Genomic DNA, 12,260 nt, shown 5'->3' with positions numbered 1-12,260 from the left:
GTTTAGGTGGACCACCATAATTTGCAGGCCGGGTAGAAGGACCAGGTTAGTCCTGCTGAGAATTGTACCTTGTGTCCTTGATGCGAGGCTTTGCATTGAGCTGCTATGGTTATGATGAGGAGCTACGAGGGCTGAGATGTAAAGTCCTGTCTTAAGTTGCATTGGGCTGCAAACGTTCTAGTGAGGCTGCTGATCATGAGCTATGATGCAATGGTCTTTGTTGAGTTGCATCGTGCTGCATGGGTTCTGATTAGGCTACTGATCAAGAGCGGCGATGCAAGGGCCTGAGTCAAGTTGCGTCACACTGCATAATTTCTGATGTAACCCACAATTATACAGGAGTACACTATGATGCTTGCCAAAGGACCAGGTCCTGGAGAGGCACCTCTTGGGGATCAGGAACCCACTCCAGTAGAGGCCAGCTGGGCTCAGGCATGTCCTGTTGCAGGTCCAGTGCAGCAGTGCAGTTGCAGGGAGGTCTCTGGCGTTTGTTGTGTGCCTGTAGCTCAGGCAGGAGATTGGCCAACTGACCCTTGGAGTCACTCAGGTTAACCTGGATGAAGGGAGTAGGTCACAGCTTCCTTATCAGAGAGCAAGGCAGCTCTCAAGCAGCAGGGCAGTCCTCTGGCAGCAGCAGGGCAGTCTTCTGGCGGCAGGGCAGCCCTTCTCCTGTAATGTCCACAGGTCCCGGTGTGTACTGGACAGTTGTTCTGAGGGTCAAATACTTAGACCTGGTACTATCCCTTGTGTTTAGAGGGAAACCCCTTTGAAGTGCAAGTGAGGCAGGGAACAGCTCCTTCTCCAGCCATTCTGGTCAGATGGCCAACACCCAATTCCCTTTATTACTGTCTGGGAAGAATACACAACCCCCAACAGCAGAGCCATTCACGGTAATGTGATTCAGTACCCTGGCAGAAGGCACAAATGGTTAATACAAGAAAATGCTAACTTTTTAAAGTGCCATTTTCAGAACTGTGACTTAAAAATCTCACTTTATCATTAAAGAGGATTTTAAATTACAATTTATTTGAATCCAAGCCGCATATCTCTACCTGCTAACAGTCTAACGTTAGCGCTTATTAAATTAATAAGGTACCCAAGTGTTCAACTATAGAAGAGATAGGCCTTACAGTAGTGAAAAACGAATGTAAGTTTTTCACAACTAGGATATGTAACACTAAAACCCACATAATCTGATTTTTAATCACAGTGCACTGTACCCTATGTACCTTTTGGGCCTCCATTAGGGGGTGACATGTGTACTAAAAAAGAAGGTGTAGGCCTGGCAAAAGGTTTATTTTGGCAGGTCAAAATGGCAGGTAAAAGTGCACTACAGGCCGCAGTGGCAGGCCTGAGCCTTGCTTTAAAGTGCTACTTTAGTGGGCGGCACAATGAGAACTGCAGGCCTACTAGTAGCATTTAATTTACAGGACATGGATACATGTAGTACCACTTACTAGGGATGTACAACTTATTTAAATGCACCAATTAGGTGTTTGTAAGTTTTACCATGTTTTAAGAAGAGATCACAAGCATTTTAGCACTTGTTAGCAGTGGTAAAGTGCACTGAGTTCTAAAACCAGCAAAAACAAATTCAGCGAAGCAGGAGGGGCGAAGGCAAAACATTTGGGGTGTTGGGGTGACCCTGTAGAGAGGACCAGGTCCATCGGTCATCAAGTGGTGAAGGCAGAAATCTGGTGCCCTTTTTTAGAGATGTTATAGTCTATTTGCCTGGTACTTGACTTCTATGTCAGAAGAATTTGGAACAGAGGAGATAGAATGTGCATGATAATGACTGTTAGTTTAACCTTCACATCTCTTTCCATATCAGAGGAAGTAACCAAACAATATGAGCTGCTGTGCCTTGATAATACCAGGAAAGCCATTGATGAGTTTAAGGACTGCCACCTGGCCCAGGTTCCTGCTCATGCAGTGGTGACACGCAGCACTGGAAACACAACAGAAGTCATCGTGGAGTTCCTGACGGCTGCCCAGGTACCTATATCTTTTACATTTCTTACAATTTGTAAATCGGTAATAATTCCTTGGAATCCACAGTTCTGTTTAAAGGCAATATGAATAGCAGTGGTGGCCGGTAATTTTAGCAGTGAGGGTGGGCAGACGGGGCTCACATGCACACTCACTCACACCAATGCATTCATGCAGACGCGCACACACACACACACCCATTCACAACACTCGTTCCCAAATATTCATACATACATGCAGACATGCACTAAACATTTTTAAAAAATCACACTTACCCTTTCAGCTCTGCCACGGAGCTCCCAGGAGGGTTGTAACTACTGCCTTCTGCCATTGGCTGACCTTAGGTCAGCTAATGAGATGAGGCAACAGTCCCTACCTCGCCACAGAGTGAAATGGGGTCAGTGAAAGTTAATCTGTGACAAGGTGCTAGTGATTGGTAATCAGCCCTGAGCACTTTAGGGCTTAAAGCGGAGGTGCCCAGGTCTGTGGCAATCAGTGACACTACCCCTTGTCATGAGGGGGAGGACCTTGAGGTACTTTACCAGGCCAAAGAGGTCACACCGGCAGGAGCTGCGACATCTTCAACCCAGCAATGTTAAGAGCAGGTAGCCAGGTGCCTTTGCAAATTTGTGCATGTCTAGCTCCTGACTTCCTGACCTGAAAATAAAGAGTGGCTGTCAGGCTGATATATGCTCAGTCTGACAGACACTCTTCTTGTTGGGCAAAAGATGAAAAGGTGTGGCCCCTTCACCCATTAGGAAGGCTGCAGCTGACAGATTGGAACAATATTCTAGCCTGACTTTAACTCTGAAAGCCATATGGCGGTACAAAATGGTATCCAAAAATAAAATGACTGATGTTGTGCTCTGGGTTAGTATTTTCCTATTTTGCAAGGGAAAGTACAGATTTGACGGTGCTTCATATATCATTTTAAAACCTGCTTTTGTCTGTAAATATATAACATTCAATGGTACAAACACAGAATCTCAGATTTTTGGTTGGTCTGGTGTTGTAGCAACACAGTTAAACACTATCTTTGAGGTAAGAAGTGAGGTGATCTAGCGCTGCACATGGAAAATCTAGCCTCTTTACAGCCCTCTCAGGAGGAATGTACTGTAACCAGTGGTTTACACTGAAGTAAAGAAAGAGCATCTGATGACTAGGTAGGCCTGAACTTAAGTAGTGCTATTCCTACATGAGAGTAGTCTAGCTCATATGCTATAAGACTTATTTCCTTGATGCAAGACCCACCACTGATATAATCTCTAAGCGTTTGTCTGTGTTAAGTGAATCATGAGAACTCTGTTGTATTGTTGAATTATTCATGTAACCAGTGAGATATTACTACAATATTACTGATTCACAATCCAGCTGTTCTTTCTTAAAAGAGTTCATACATCTATGAGATAATAAAACCACCGCTGCTCACCAGACAGTGGTTGCGTCTGAAGCTTTTGTGCATGTGTGTTAAAATCTTGCCTTTGCCCTGCCTGACTCGAGGATTAGTTTGCACTACAATGGGGTAATTATCCCACTCATTAAAAAGCATGCCATTTATGGTTGACTTGGAAAGTACAAGTCTATTGCACTCCTCACCACCATCTACAAGGTTATGAAGAAGCATCTGACACTGTGTCACTCCATCTTCTTGAACACTGCTAAGCTATTCAACTGGATGCGGGTTGCATTTGCTCCAAACATAGCACCAAATCAGTTTTCCGGTCTGTGTTCGATGTATTTTGTGCCATCAAGGATGAAGGAAATCTGGCCAGTAACTGCTGTTACACAATCATTTGTGATATTTAGATTGACTACCTTGGTGCATTTAGACTGGGGCACAAGTTACTACCTGTGTAACGATATATCTGTAAGAGACATTAGTTAGTGATAGATTCCTTACCTTAGAATATCCCCAGGCGTCAGACTGGATCCGGAAACTTTTGCGTAGCAGTACCCTTGCGCGTCGGTAGGCGTCGTCTGCGGCTCCGCGTCCGTCGTCGTGGGCGCCGTGATGACGTCGTCGCAGTACTTAGACGCCGCCTCCGCGTACTGAAGTCAGTTCTTAGACACAGCTTTTCCGCACCAGAAACGCAGAGCAATGCCAAAAACCAACACTGGGGCCTTGAAACTAGGGCCCTGAAAGGGGATGACCTTAACCCTAGATATCGGTTCGCAGAACGGGGAGGATGGGTGGGTCGGTAAGGAATCTAACACTAACTAATGTCTCTTACAGATATATCGTTACACAAGTAGTAACTTGTGCATCTGAAAGAGACACGTTAGTGATAGATTCCTTACCTTAGAATAGATACCCCAGCAATACTAACCCCGGTGGTGGGTCTGCGAACCAATAATCACACCAGAAAGTCCTGGAGGACAGAACGGCCAAAGAAGCCATCCCTCCGGACTTGACTGTCCAGGCAATAATGTCTTGCAAACGTGTGCAGCGAGGCCCACGTAGCCGCCTGGCAAATGTCCTGCAAGGGCACACCTCGGCCCAAAGCAGTCGTAGTCGCTGTGGCTCGAGTGGAATGAGCCCTCAGCCCAACAGGGGCTCCTTCTTCGCCAAGGAGTAACACGCCTGGATACACAAGATGATCCACCGTGAGATGGTCCGCTTGTGTACCGCTTTCCCCTTCTTAGCGCCCACGTAACCAACAAAGAGTTGGTCATCCACCCGGAACTGGGGTGTGCGATCCAGATAGAACGAGAGCGCACGTTTTGGGTCCAGACGGTGGAGCCTCTCTTCCTCTCTCGAGGGATGCGGAGGCGAAAAGAAGGTGGGCAAGGTAATGGATTGCCCAATGTGGAAGGCCATGACCCCCTTGGGTAGGAAAGAAGGTCTTGTCCTTAACACAACCTTGTCCGGATGGACTGAAAGGAAAGGAGGTTTACAAGATAGAGCCTGGAGCTCACTCACTCTCCTGGCAGAGGTGATGGCTACGAGGAAGGCTGTCTTCACAACTGTCCTCTACGCCTCCTTACGTTGAAGTGGCTCAAAGGGAGCGCACATCAGAAAGGTAAGAACCAGGTTCAAGTCCCACTGAGGCATCACAAAGGGAACCGGAGGGAACATTTGAGTGATGCTCTTCAAGAATCTGTTAACAATGGGGGACTTGAACAAAGAAGGCTGATCAGGTAGCCTTAAGAAGGCTGAAAGGGCAGAAAGGTAGCCCTTGATAGTGCCCAGAGCAGAGCCCTGCTGGGCGAAAGAAGGAAGAGAAGAACCTCAGAGAGAGGGGCAGAAAGAGGATCCACAGCCTTTGCTGTGCACCATGCCACAAATCTGTTCCACCTGCAGGCGTATACCGACTTTGTGGAGGGACGCCTGGCTGCCAGAATGATGTCACAGACTTCAGGAGGCAAGTCAAATGGCCTCAACTGTCGCCGCTCAATCTCCAAGCATGGAGGTGGAGACTGGACAGGTTCAGGTGGAGGACCATCCCCTGCTGCTGCGACAGAAGGTCCTCCAGAAGAGGCAGACGAACCGGGGGATCGACTGAAATACTGAGTAGCTCGGGATACCAGTACCTTCGTGCCCAGTCCGGAGCCACAAGGATGACTTGTGCCCGGTCACGCCTGATCTTCTTCAGCACTCTGGGCAGAAGTGGTATAGGCGGAAAGGCGTACAACAGACCGCAACTCCACTCGCGACGAAAAGCGTCTCCGAGCGAGTGCCGCCTTGAAAATTCCAACGCGCAGAACTGATGACATTACGCGTTCTCTTCGGTGGCAAATAGATCTAACCAAGGCTCTCCCCATCGCAGAAAGAGACCTTGCGCCGCGTCCGAGTTCAGACGCCATTCGTGATCCATCATGTACCAGCGGCTGAGTTCGTCCGCCCTGGCGTTCAGAGAACCTGCCAGGTGTTGAACCACCAGAGTCACGCCCTGATGTTCCAGCCATTGCCAGAGGCGCAGAGCCTCCTGGCAGAGGGGCCACGACCCCACCCGCCCTGTTTGTTGCAGTACCACATGGCGGTGGTGTTGCCCGTGAACACCTGCACTACACTCCCTCGGACAGAGGGGAGGAATGCCTTCAGTGCTGGACGAATCGCCCACAGCTCCAAAAGGTTGATATGGAGCCGGAACTCCGCCGGAGACCAGAGGCCTCTGATCTCCGCCTCTCCCATGTGGGCTCCCCAGCCCTGGAGGGACGCGTCCGTCACAACTACGTGCTCCGGTTGGGGAAGGGAAAGGGATCTGCCGTTGACCCAATCGCGGTCCGTGAGCCACCACTGCAGCTGTCTCGCAGTGCCCTCCGAGATCAGGGCATGGTCGGACAGGTTGCCCTGATGCTGGGCCCACTGAAACTTCAGGTCCCACTGCAGAGCCCGCATCCACCAACGGGCGTGATGCACCAGAAGGATGCAGGAAGCCATCAGCCCCAGAAGCCGCAGCATCAACCTGACGAAACTCGGGATAAAGGCCGGAAGATTGGAATCAAAGCCTCTATATCCCGAACCCGCTGTTCGGGTGGATATACCCGAAACTGCGCCGAGTCGAGAACCGCTCCGATGAAAAAGAGCTTCCGAGAGGGGCACAGGTGTGACTTCGGCACATTGATGGAGAACCCCAGCAGGTGCAGGAGATCAGCCGTAGTCTGGAGGTGGCTGACGACTGTCTGGGGCGAGCCCGCCTTCAACAACCAGTCGTCGAGGTAGGGGAAGACTGAAACCCCTAACCTGCGCAGATGAGCTGCGACCACCGCCATCACTTTCGTGAACACCCGTGGGGCGCTTGTAAGGCCGAAGGGGAGCACGGTAAACTGAAAGTGCTCGTGGCCTACCGTGAACCGCAGGTAGCGCCGGTGGGCCAGCAGGACGGGGATGTGGAAATAAGCGTCCTGCAAGTCCAACGCTACCATCCAGTCTCCTGGGTCCAGGGCAGCTAAGACCTGAGCCAGAGTCAGCATCTTGAACTTCTCCTTCCGGAGGAAGCCGTTGACGTCCCTTAGGTCCAAGATAGGGCGTAGGCCCTCTTTGCCCTTCTTGGGTACCAGGAAGTAGTGGGAGTAGCAACCACGTCCTACTTCTGACCCAGAAACGCGCTTGTTGGCCCCCTTGGCCAAGAGTGCAGACACTTCCTCCTGGAGAAGCTGCAAGTGATCCCCCGAGACGTGGTGGTGTTGCGGTGGCATGGCTTGAGGGGTCGTCTCGAAGGGGAGGGAGTAGCCCCTTCGGACGATCTGCAGCACCCACCTGTCCGAAGTGACAGTGCGCCAGTGAGAGTGGTGATGGTGAACCCTTCCCCCCACTGGCGTCACATGGGCCGAAAAGCACGGACTAGGAGGGTTCAGAGGCGGATGCTGCAGGGGAGGGTGTGGACTGGCCTCGCCGTTGTCCCCGACCGCCTCCACGGCGATTTCCACGGCCGCCACCGCGCTGGAAGTTAGTCTGCGGCGTGTGGCTGGCTGCACGTGTGGGGACGCCCCTTCCTTGGCCACGAAAGGAGTGAAAGGCACCCGTTTGCTGGCGCGGGGCCGAGAGGCCCAAGGAATTGGCCGTAGCCCTGGAGTCCTTAAAGCGCTCAAGCGCATGGTCTGCCTTGTCGCCAAAAAGGCGACGGCCATCGAACGGCATGTCCATCAATGTACTTTGGACATCGGCCGAAAAGTTGGCGGACCTCAACCAGGCGTGGCGCCTAACCGCCACCGTTGTTGCCATCGCTCTGCCCAGTGAGTCGGTGGTATCCAGCCCACACCGGATAGAATATCTGGCTGCATCTCGGCCCTCCACAAGGGCTTGGCCGAGTTTGGCCCGTACCTCCAACGGACACTCTGGCAGCACTTCCGCAACCGTCTCCCACAGAGAGTGGGTGTAGCGGCCCAAGAGGCATGCGGTGTTGGAAGACCGCAGTCCCAGACTAAGGGAGGAGAAGATCTTTTTCCTGAACTGTTCGTACCTCTTGGATTCCCTGTCCGGTGGAGCCGACGGGAATGCGGTCTGGGAATTAGAGGCCTGTATGACCAGGCTCTCGGGGGTGGGGTGGGTGGACAGGAAAGCTGGGTCGCCCGGGGCCGGGCGGTGGCGTCTGGCCACGTTCCTATCTACTGGTGAACCCGTAGCGGGCTTGGACCAAGTGCCCAAAAGAACGTCGGTCAAGGCCTCAATAAAGGGCAGCAGAGGCTCGGCCGAGCTTGACTGCGGTTTAAGGACCTCAGTGAGGAGCTTAGTCCTCACGGCCGCGACGGGGAGCTCAAGGCCCAAGGCCTTGGCAGCCCTCATCAACACCACGCTATACGTTGCCCCCTCCTCCGTAGCCACGGTAGGAGGTGAGACAAAGCCAGTGTCTGGAGAGGTGTCCAGGCCACTGGCATCCCCAAGGTCTCCTGCCCAGTCCTCATGAGACTGACACTCCCTGGTCAGAGGGTCTTCAGACCCCTCCCAATCCTCCTCATCACCCATCTCCTGATACTCAGGGTTGTCAATTAATGGGGCCGGTTCGTAGAAGTGAAAATCTCCAAACGGCGTCGGATGCGGCGCCCAGCGGCGCCGCTCCGACGTTGGAACCGGAGCAAAGGAGGAATCGGGGCCGGCGCCGCCAGAGCCAGAGGACAGCGCCGGAGGCGACACTTGACGGACCGACGCCAGGGGGTCGTAAGGTCCACCGGTGATGATCCAGAGCCCGAGGAAGGTCCAGCGGTGTCCGGCGGCACCGGGCCCGAAGGCACCGGTGGCGTTGGGGCCGCTTGGACCTGCGGCGCCGGGCCCAAAGGCGCCGGCGGTGTCGGGACTGTGGGGCCCGAAGGCGCCGGGCCCGAAGGCGCTGGCGGCGTCGGGGCCGAAGCACCCGGCGGCGTCGGGGCCGAAGCACCCGACGGTGTCGGGCCGAAGCCCCCGACCCGCTAGGGGCCCCAGATGGGTCCGCTGGGCCCGGAGGCGCTGCGGAGCCCGTCGGAGGAGAAAGGGACCTCATGGCCATGAGGAAGCGCTCAATCTCCTCCGGCGTCGTGTCTCGCCCAGGGACCGGAGGGTGTGGGGCGGAACGCGACGCATGCGGTGTTGGAAGACTGCAGTCCCAGACTAAGGGAGGAGAAGATCTTTTTCCTGAACTGTTCGTACCTCTTGGATTCCCTGTCCAGTGGAGTCGACGGGAATGCGGTCTGGGAATTGGAGGCCTGGATGACCAGGCTCTCGGGGGTGGGGTGGGTGGACAGGAAAGCTGGGTCGCCCGGGGCCGGGTGGTGGCGTATGGCCACGTTCCTATCTACGGGCGAACCCGTAGTGGGCTTGGACTAAGTGCCCAAAAGAACGTCGGTCAAGGCCTCGTTAAAGGGCAGCAGAGGCTCGGCCGAGCTTGACTGCGGTTTAAGGACCTCAGTGAGGAGCTTAGTCCTCACGGCCGCGACGGGGAGCTCAAGGCCCAAGGCCTTGGCAGCCCTCATCAACACCACGCTATCGGTTGCCCCCTCCTCCGTAGCCACGGTAGGAGGTGAGACAAAGCCAGTGTCTGGAGAGGTGTCCAGGCCACTGGCATCCCCAAGGCCTCCTGCCCAGTCCTCATGAGACTGACACTCCCTGGTCAGAGGGTCCTCAGACCCCTCCCAATCCTCCTCATCACCCATCTCCTGATACTCAGGGTTGTCAATTAATGGGGCCGGTTCGTAGAAGTGAAAATCTCCAAACGGCGTCAGAACCGAAGCAAAGGAGGAATCGGGGGCGGCGCCGCCCGAGGACGGCGCCGGAGGCGACACCTGACGGACCGACACCGGGGGGGGTCGTAAGGTCCACCGGTGACGATCCAGAGCCCGAGGAAGGTCCAGCGGTGTCCCGCGGCACCAGGCCCGAAGGCACCGGCGGTGTCGGGGCCGCTTGAACCTGCGGTGCCGGGCCCGAAGGCGCCGGCGGTGTCGGGACTGTGGGGCCCTGCGGCGCCGGGCCCGAAGGCGCCGGCGGCGTCGGGGCCGAAGCACCCGACGGCGTCGGGGCCGAAGCCCCCGACCCGCTAGGGTCCCCAGACGGGTCCGCTGGGCTCGGAGGCGCCGCGGAGCCCGTCAGAGGAGAAAGGGACCTCATGGCCATGAGGAAGAGCTCAATCTCCTCCGGCGTCGCGTCTCGCCAAGGGACCGGAGGGTGTGGGGCGGAACGCGACGCCCGCGACTCCGAAGGAGCCACGTGGGTGGTGTCTCCCAAATCCCTGGCCGCGTCGTGCGAGCGTCGGGGGGAGTTAGAAGAGCGATGACGCCTCTTCGACTTCTTGCGCGGTGCGGGACCGACTGCCTGAGTTCGAGTCGCCTGCGGGACCGCTCCCGCCTGGCTTTCGAAGAGAGGGCCCGGCGGTCGGAGCAGGCCTTGTCGTCGTGGTCAACGCCTAGACAAGTTAAACACAGGTGGTGAGGGTCCGTGACCGACATCGTGCGGTCGCACTCCTCACAGTGCTTAAAGCCGGGCATCCCTACGGCACCGATCGGAGTCATTAGACTTCGAGGAATGATCAAAAATTGATCCAAAAAGTTAGTCAAAAATTGACTGGGTAACTGCTCTTTCCAGATCTGCGCTGGCTGGCGCGGAAAAAAGAAGAACTGACGTCAGCACGCGGAGGCGGCGTCTAAGTACTCCGACAACGTCATCACGGCGCCCACAACGCCGACGACGGACGTGGAGCCGCAGATGACGCCTACCGACGAGCAAGTTACTGCTACGCAAATGTTTACGGATCCAGTCTGACGCCTGGGGATATTCTAAGGTAAGGAATCTATCACTAACGTGTCTCTTTCAGATAGCCTCTGCAATGGGTGAGTTTAAATCTTTCCTATTCCTGGATGTGCAATGTGCTTTCCTACCTTGAACATTGGCACATGACTTCTTATTTATGTCTGTATATATGTACTCCATGCTATTCCATTCTACAACTCTGCGCTATTCCACTCCATGCCACTCAACGCCACTTTACTCAATTCCACTCCACTCTATGCCACGCCACTCTACTGAGTGCCACTCCACTCTACTCTATGCCCTCTTAAGCCTCTTTGCCCTCTTAAGCCACTCCACTCTATGTGATGCTACTCTACGGCACTCTACGCAAACTCACTCTACACCACTTTACTCTGCAGCACTCTACTCTATGCCAATCTTTTTTATACCACTCTGTGCTCCTCCACTATATGCCACTCAACCCTACACTGCTCTACTCTAGCCCACACTATACCACTCCACTCTATGCCACTCCACTCTACACCACTCAACCCCACTCCATGCCACTTTAATCTTCACCACTCCATGCCACTCCGCTACATACAATGCTACTCTACCTCACTCTACACCACTCCACTCTACACCTCTCCACTTCATGCAACTCTACTCACCACCACATCATTCCACCTTATGCCTACTCCATACTTCTCCACTCAACTCTATGCCACTCTACGCCACTCCACGTCACTCTACACAACTCTACCCTAGGCCACTCCACTCAATTCCACTCAATGCCACTCTACTGTATGCCACTCCAATCTACTTTTTACCAATCCATGCCACTGTACTCCTACCCAGTCTATCCTACTTCAGTTTATTCAACACCACTCTACTCTGCATCACTCTACTCCACACCACTCTGCACCACTCTTTGCAACTCCACCCCACTCTGCCGCACTCTACTCTACGCCACTCTACTCTTAACCACTCTGCTCTATGCCTCACTATGCCACTTCACTCCACTCTACGCAACTCTGTACTCTATGTATTGTAATCTGTGTCACTCTACTTTAACCAACTCCACTCCACCCTATGCCTTTGTATGCCTCTACTCCTGTCCACTCCACTCTACACCACTCTATGCCACTCCACCCCATACCATGCCACTCTACTTTTAGCTACTCAATGCCACTTCACTCTATTCCATTATGTACACCACTTCATTCCACACTACACCGCCAACACCACTCTATGCTACTCTACTCAACTTCACTCTACTCTACGCCACTCTTTACCATTCTACTCCATGTCACTACTACAACACTTCACACTACTCAACACCACTTTACTCTATGGCACTCCACTCTACTGTACTCTTTGCAACTCTGCTCTACGCTACTCTAGTCTACACCACTACACACTACTCTACGCTACTCTAGGCCACTCAACTCTCTGGCATTCTACTCCATGCCACTCTACTCCCTACCACTCTAATCCACACAAACCAACTTCATGTCACTCTACTGTATGCCACCCTAGCTACTCTACTCTACTCAGCTTCCCTCTATGCCACTCTACTCTGCACCACTCCACTCTGACACTCTACTCCACTTTACGCCACTCCACTTGACTCTAC

General features: G+C 53.7%; 1 protein-coding gene across 1 annotated transcript in view; it reads left to right on the top strand.

Moving 5' to 3' along the window:
• LOC147683548 (serotransferrin-A-like) overlaps window positions 1-12,260 on the top strand; it is a 282,375-nt gene that overhangs the window by 149,541 nt on the left and 120,574 nt on the right. The window contains exon 7 of the mRNA XM_086943940.1: window positions 1,832-1,995. Within this exon, the coding sequence (XP_086800066.1) occupies window positions 1,832-1,995 (164 nt within the window). The remainder of the gene's footprint in view (window positions 1-1,831; window positions 1,996-12,260) is intronic.

Source organism: Lissotriton vulgaris, chromosome 11 (genome assembly GCF_964263255.1).
Source record: "Lissotriton vulgaris chromosome 11, aLisVul1.2, whole genome shotgun sequence".
In the NCBI taxonomy this organism is placed as follows: domain Eukaryota; kingdom Metazoa; phylum Chordata; class Amphibia; order Caudata; family Salamandridae; genus Lissotriton; species Lissotriton vulgaris.
This window is presented reverse-complemented; position numbering and strand designations above follow the sequence as displayed.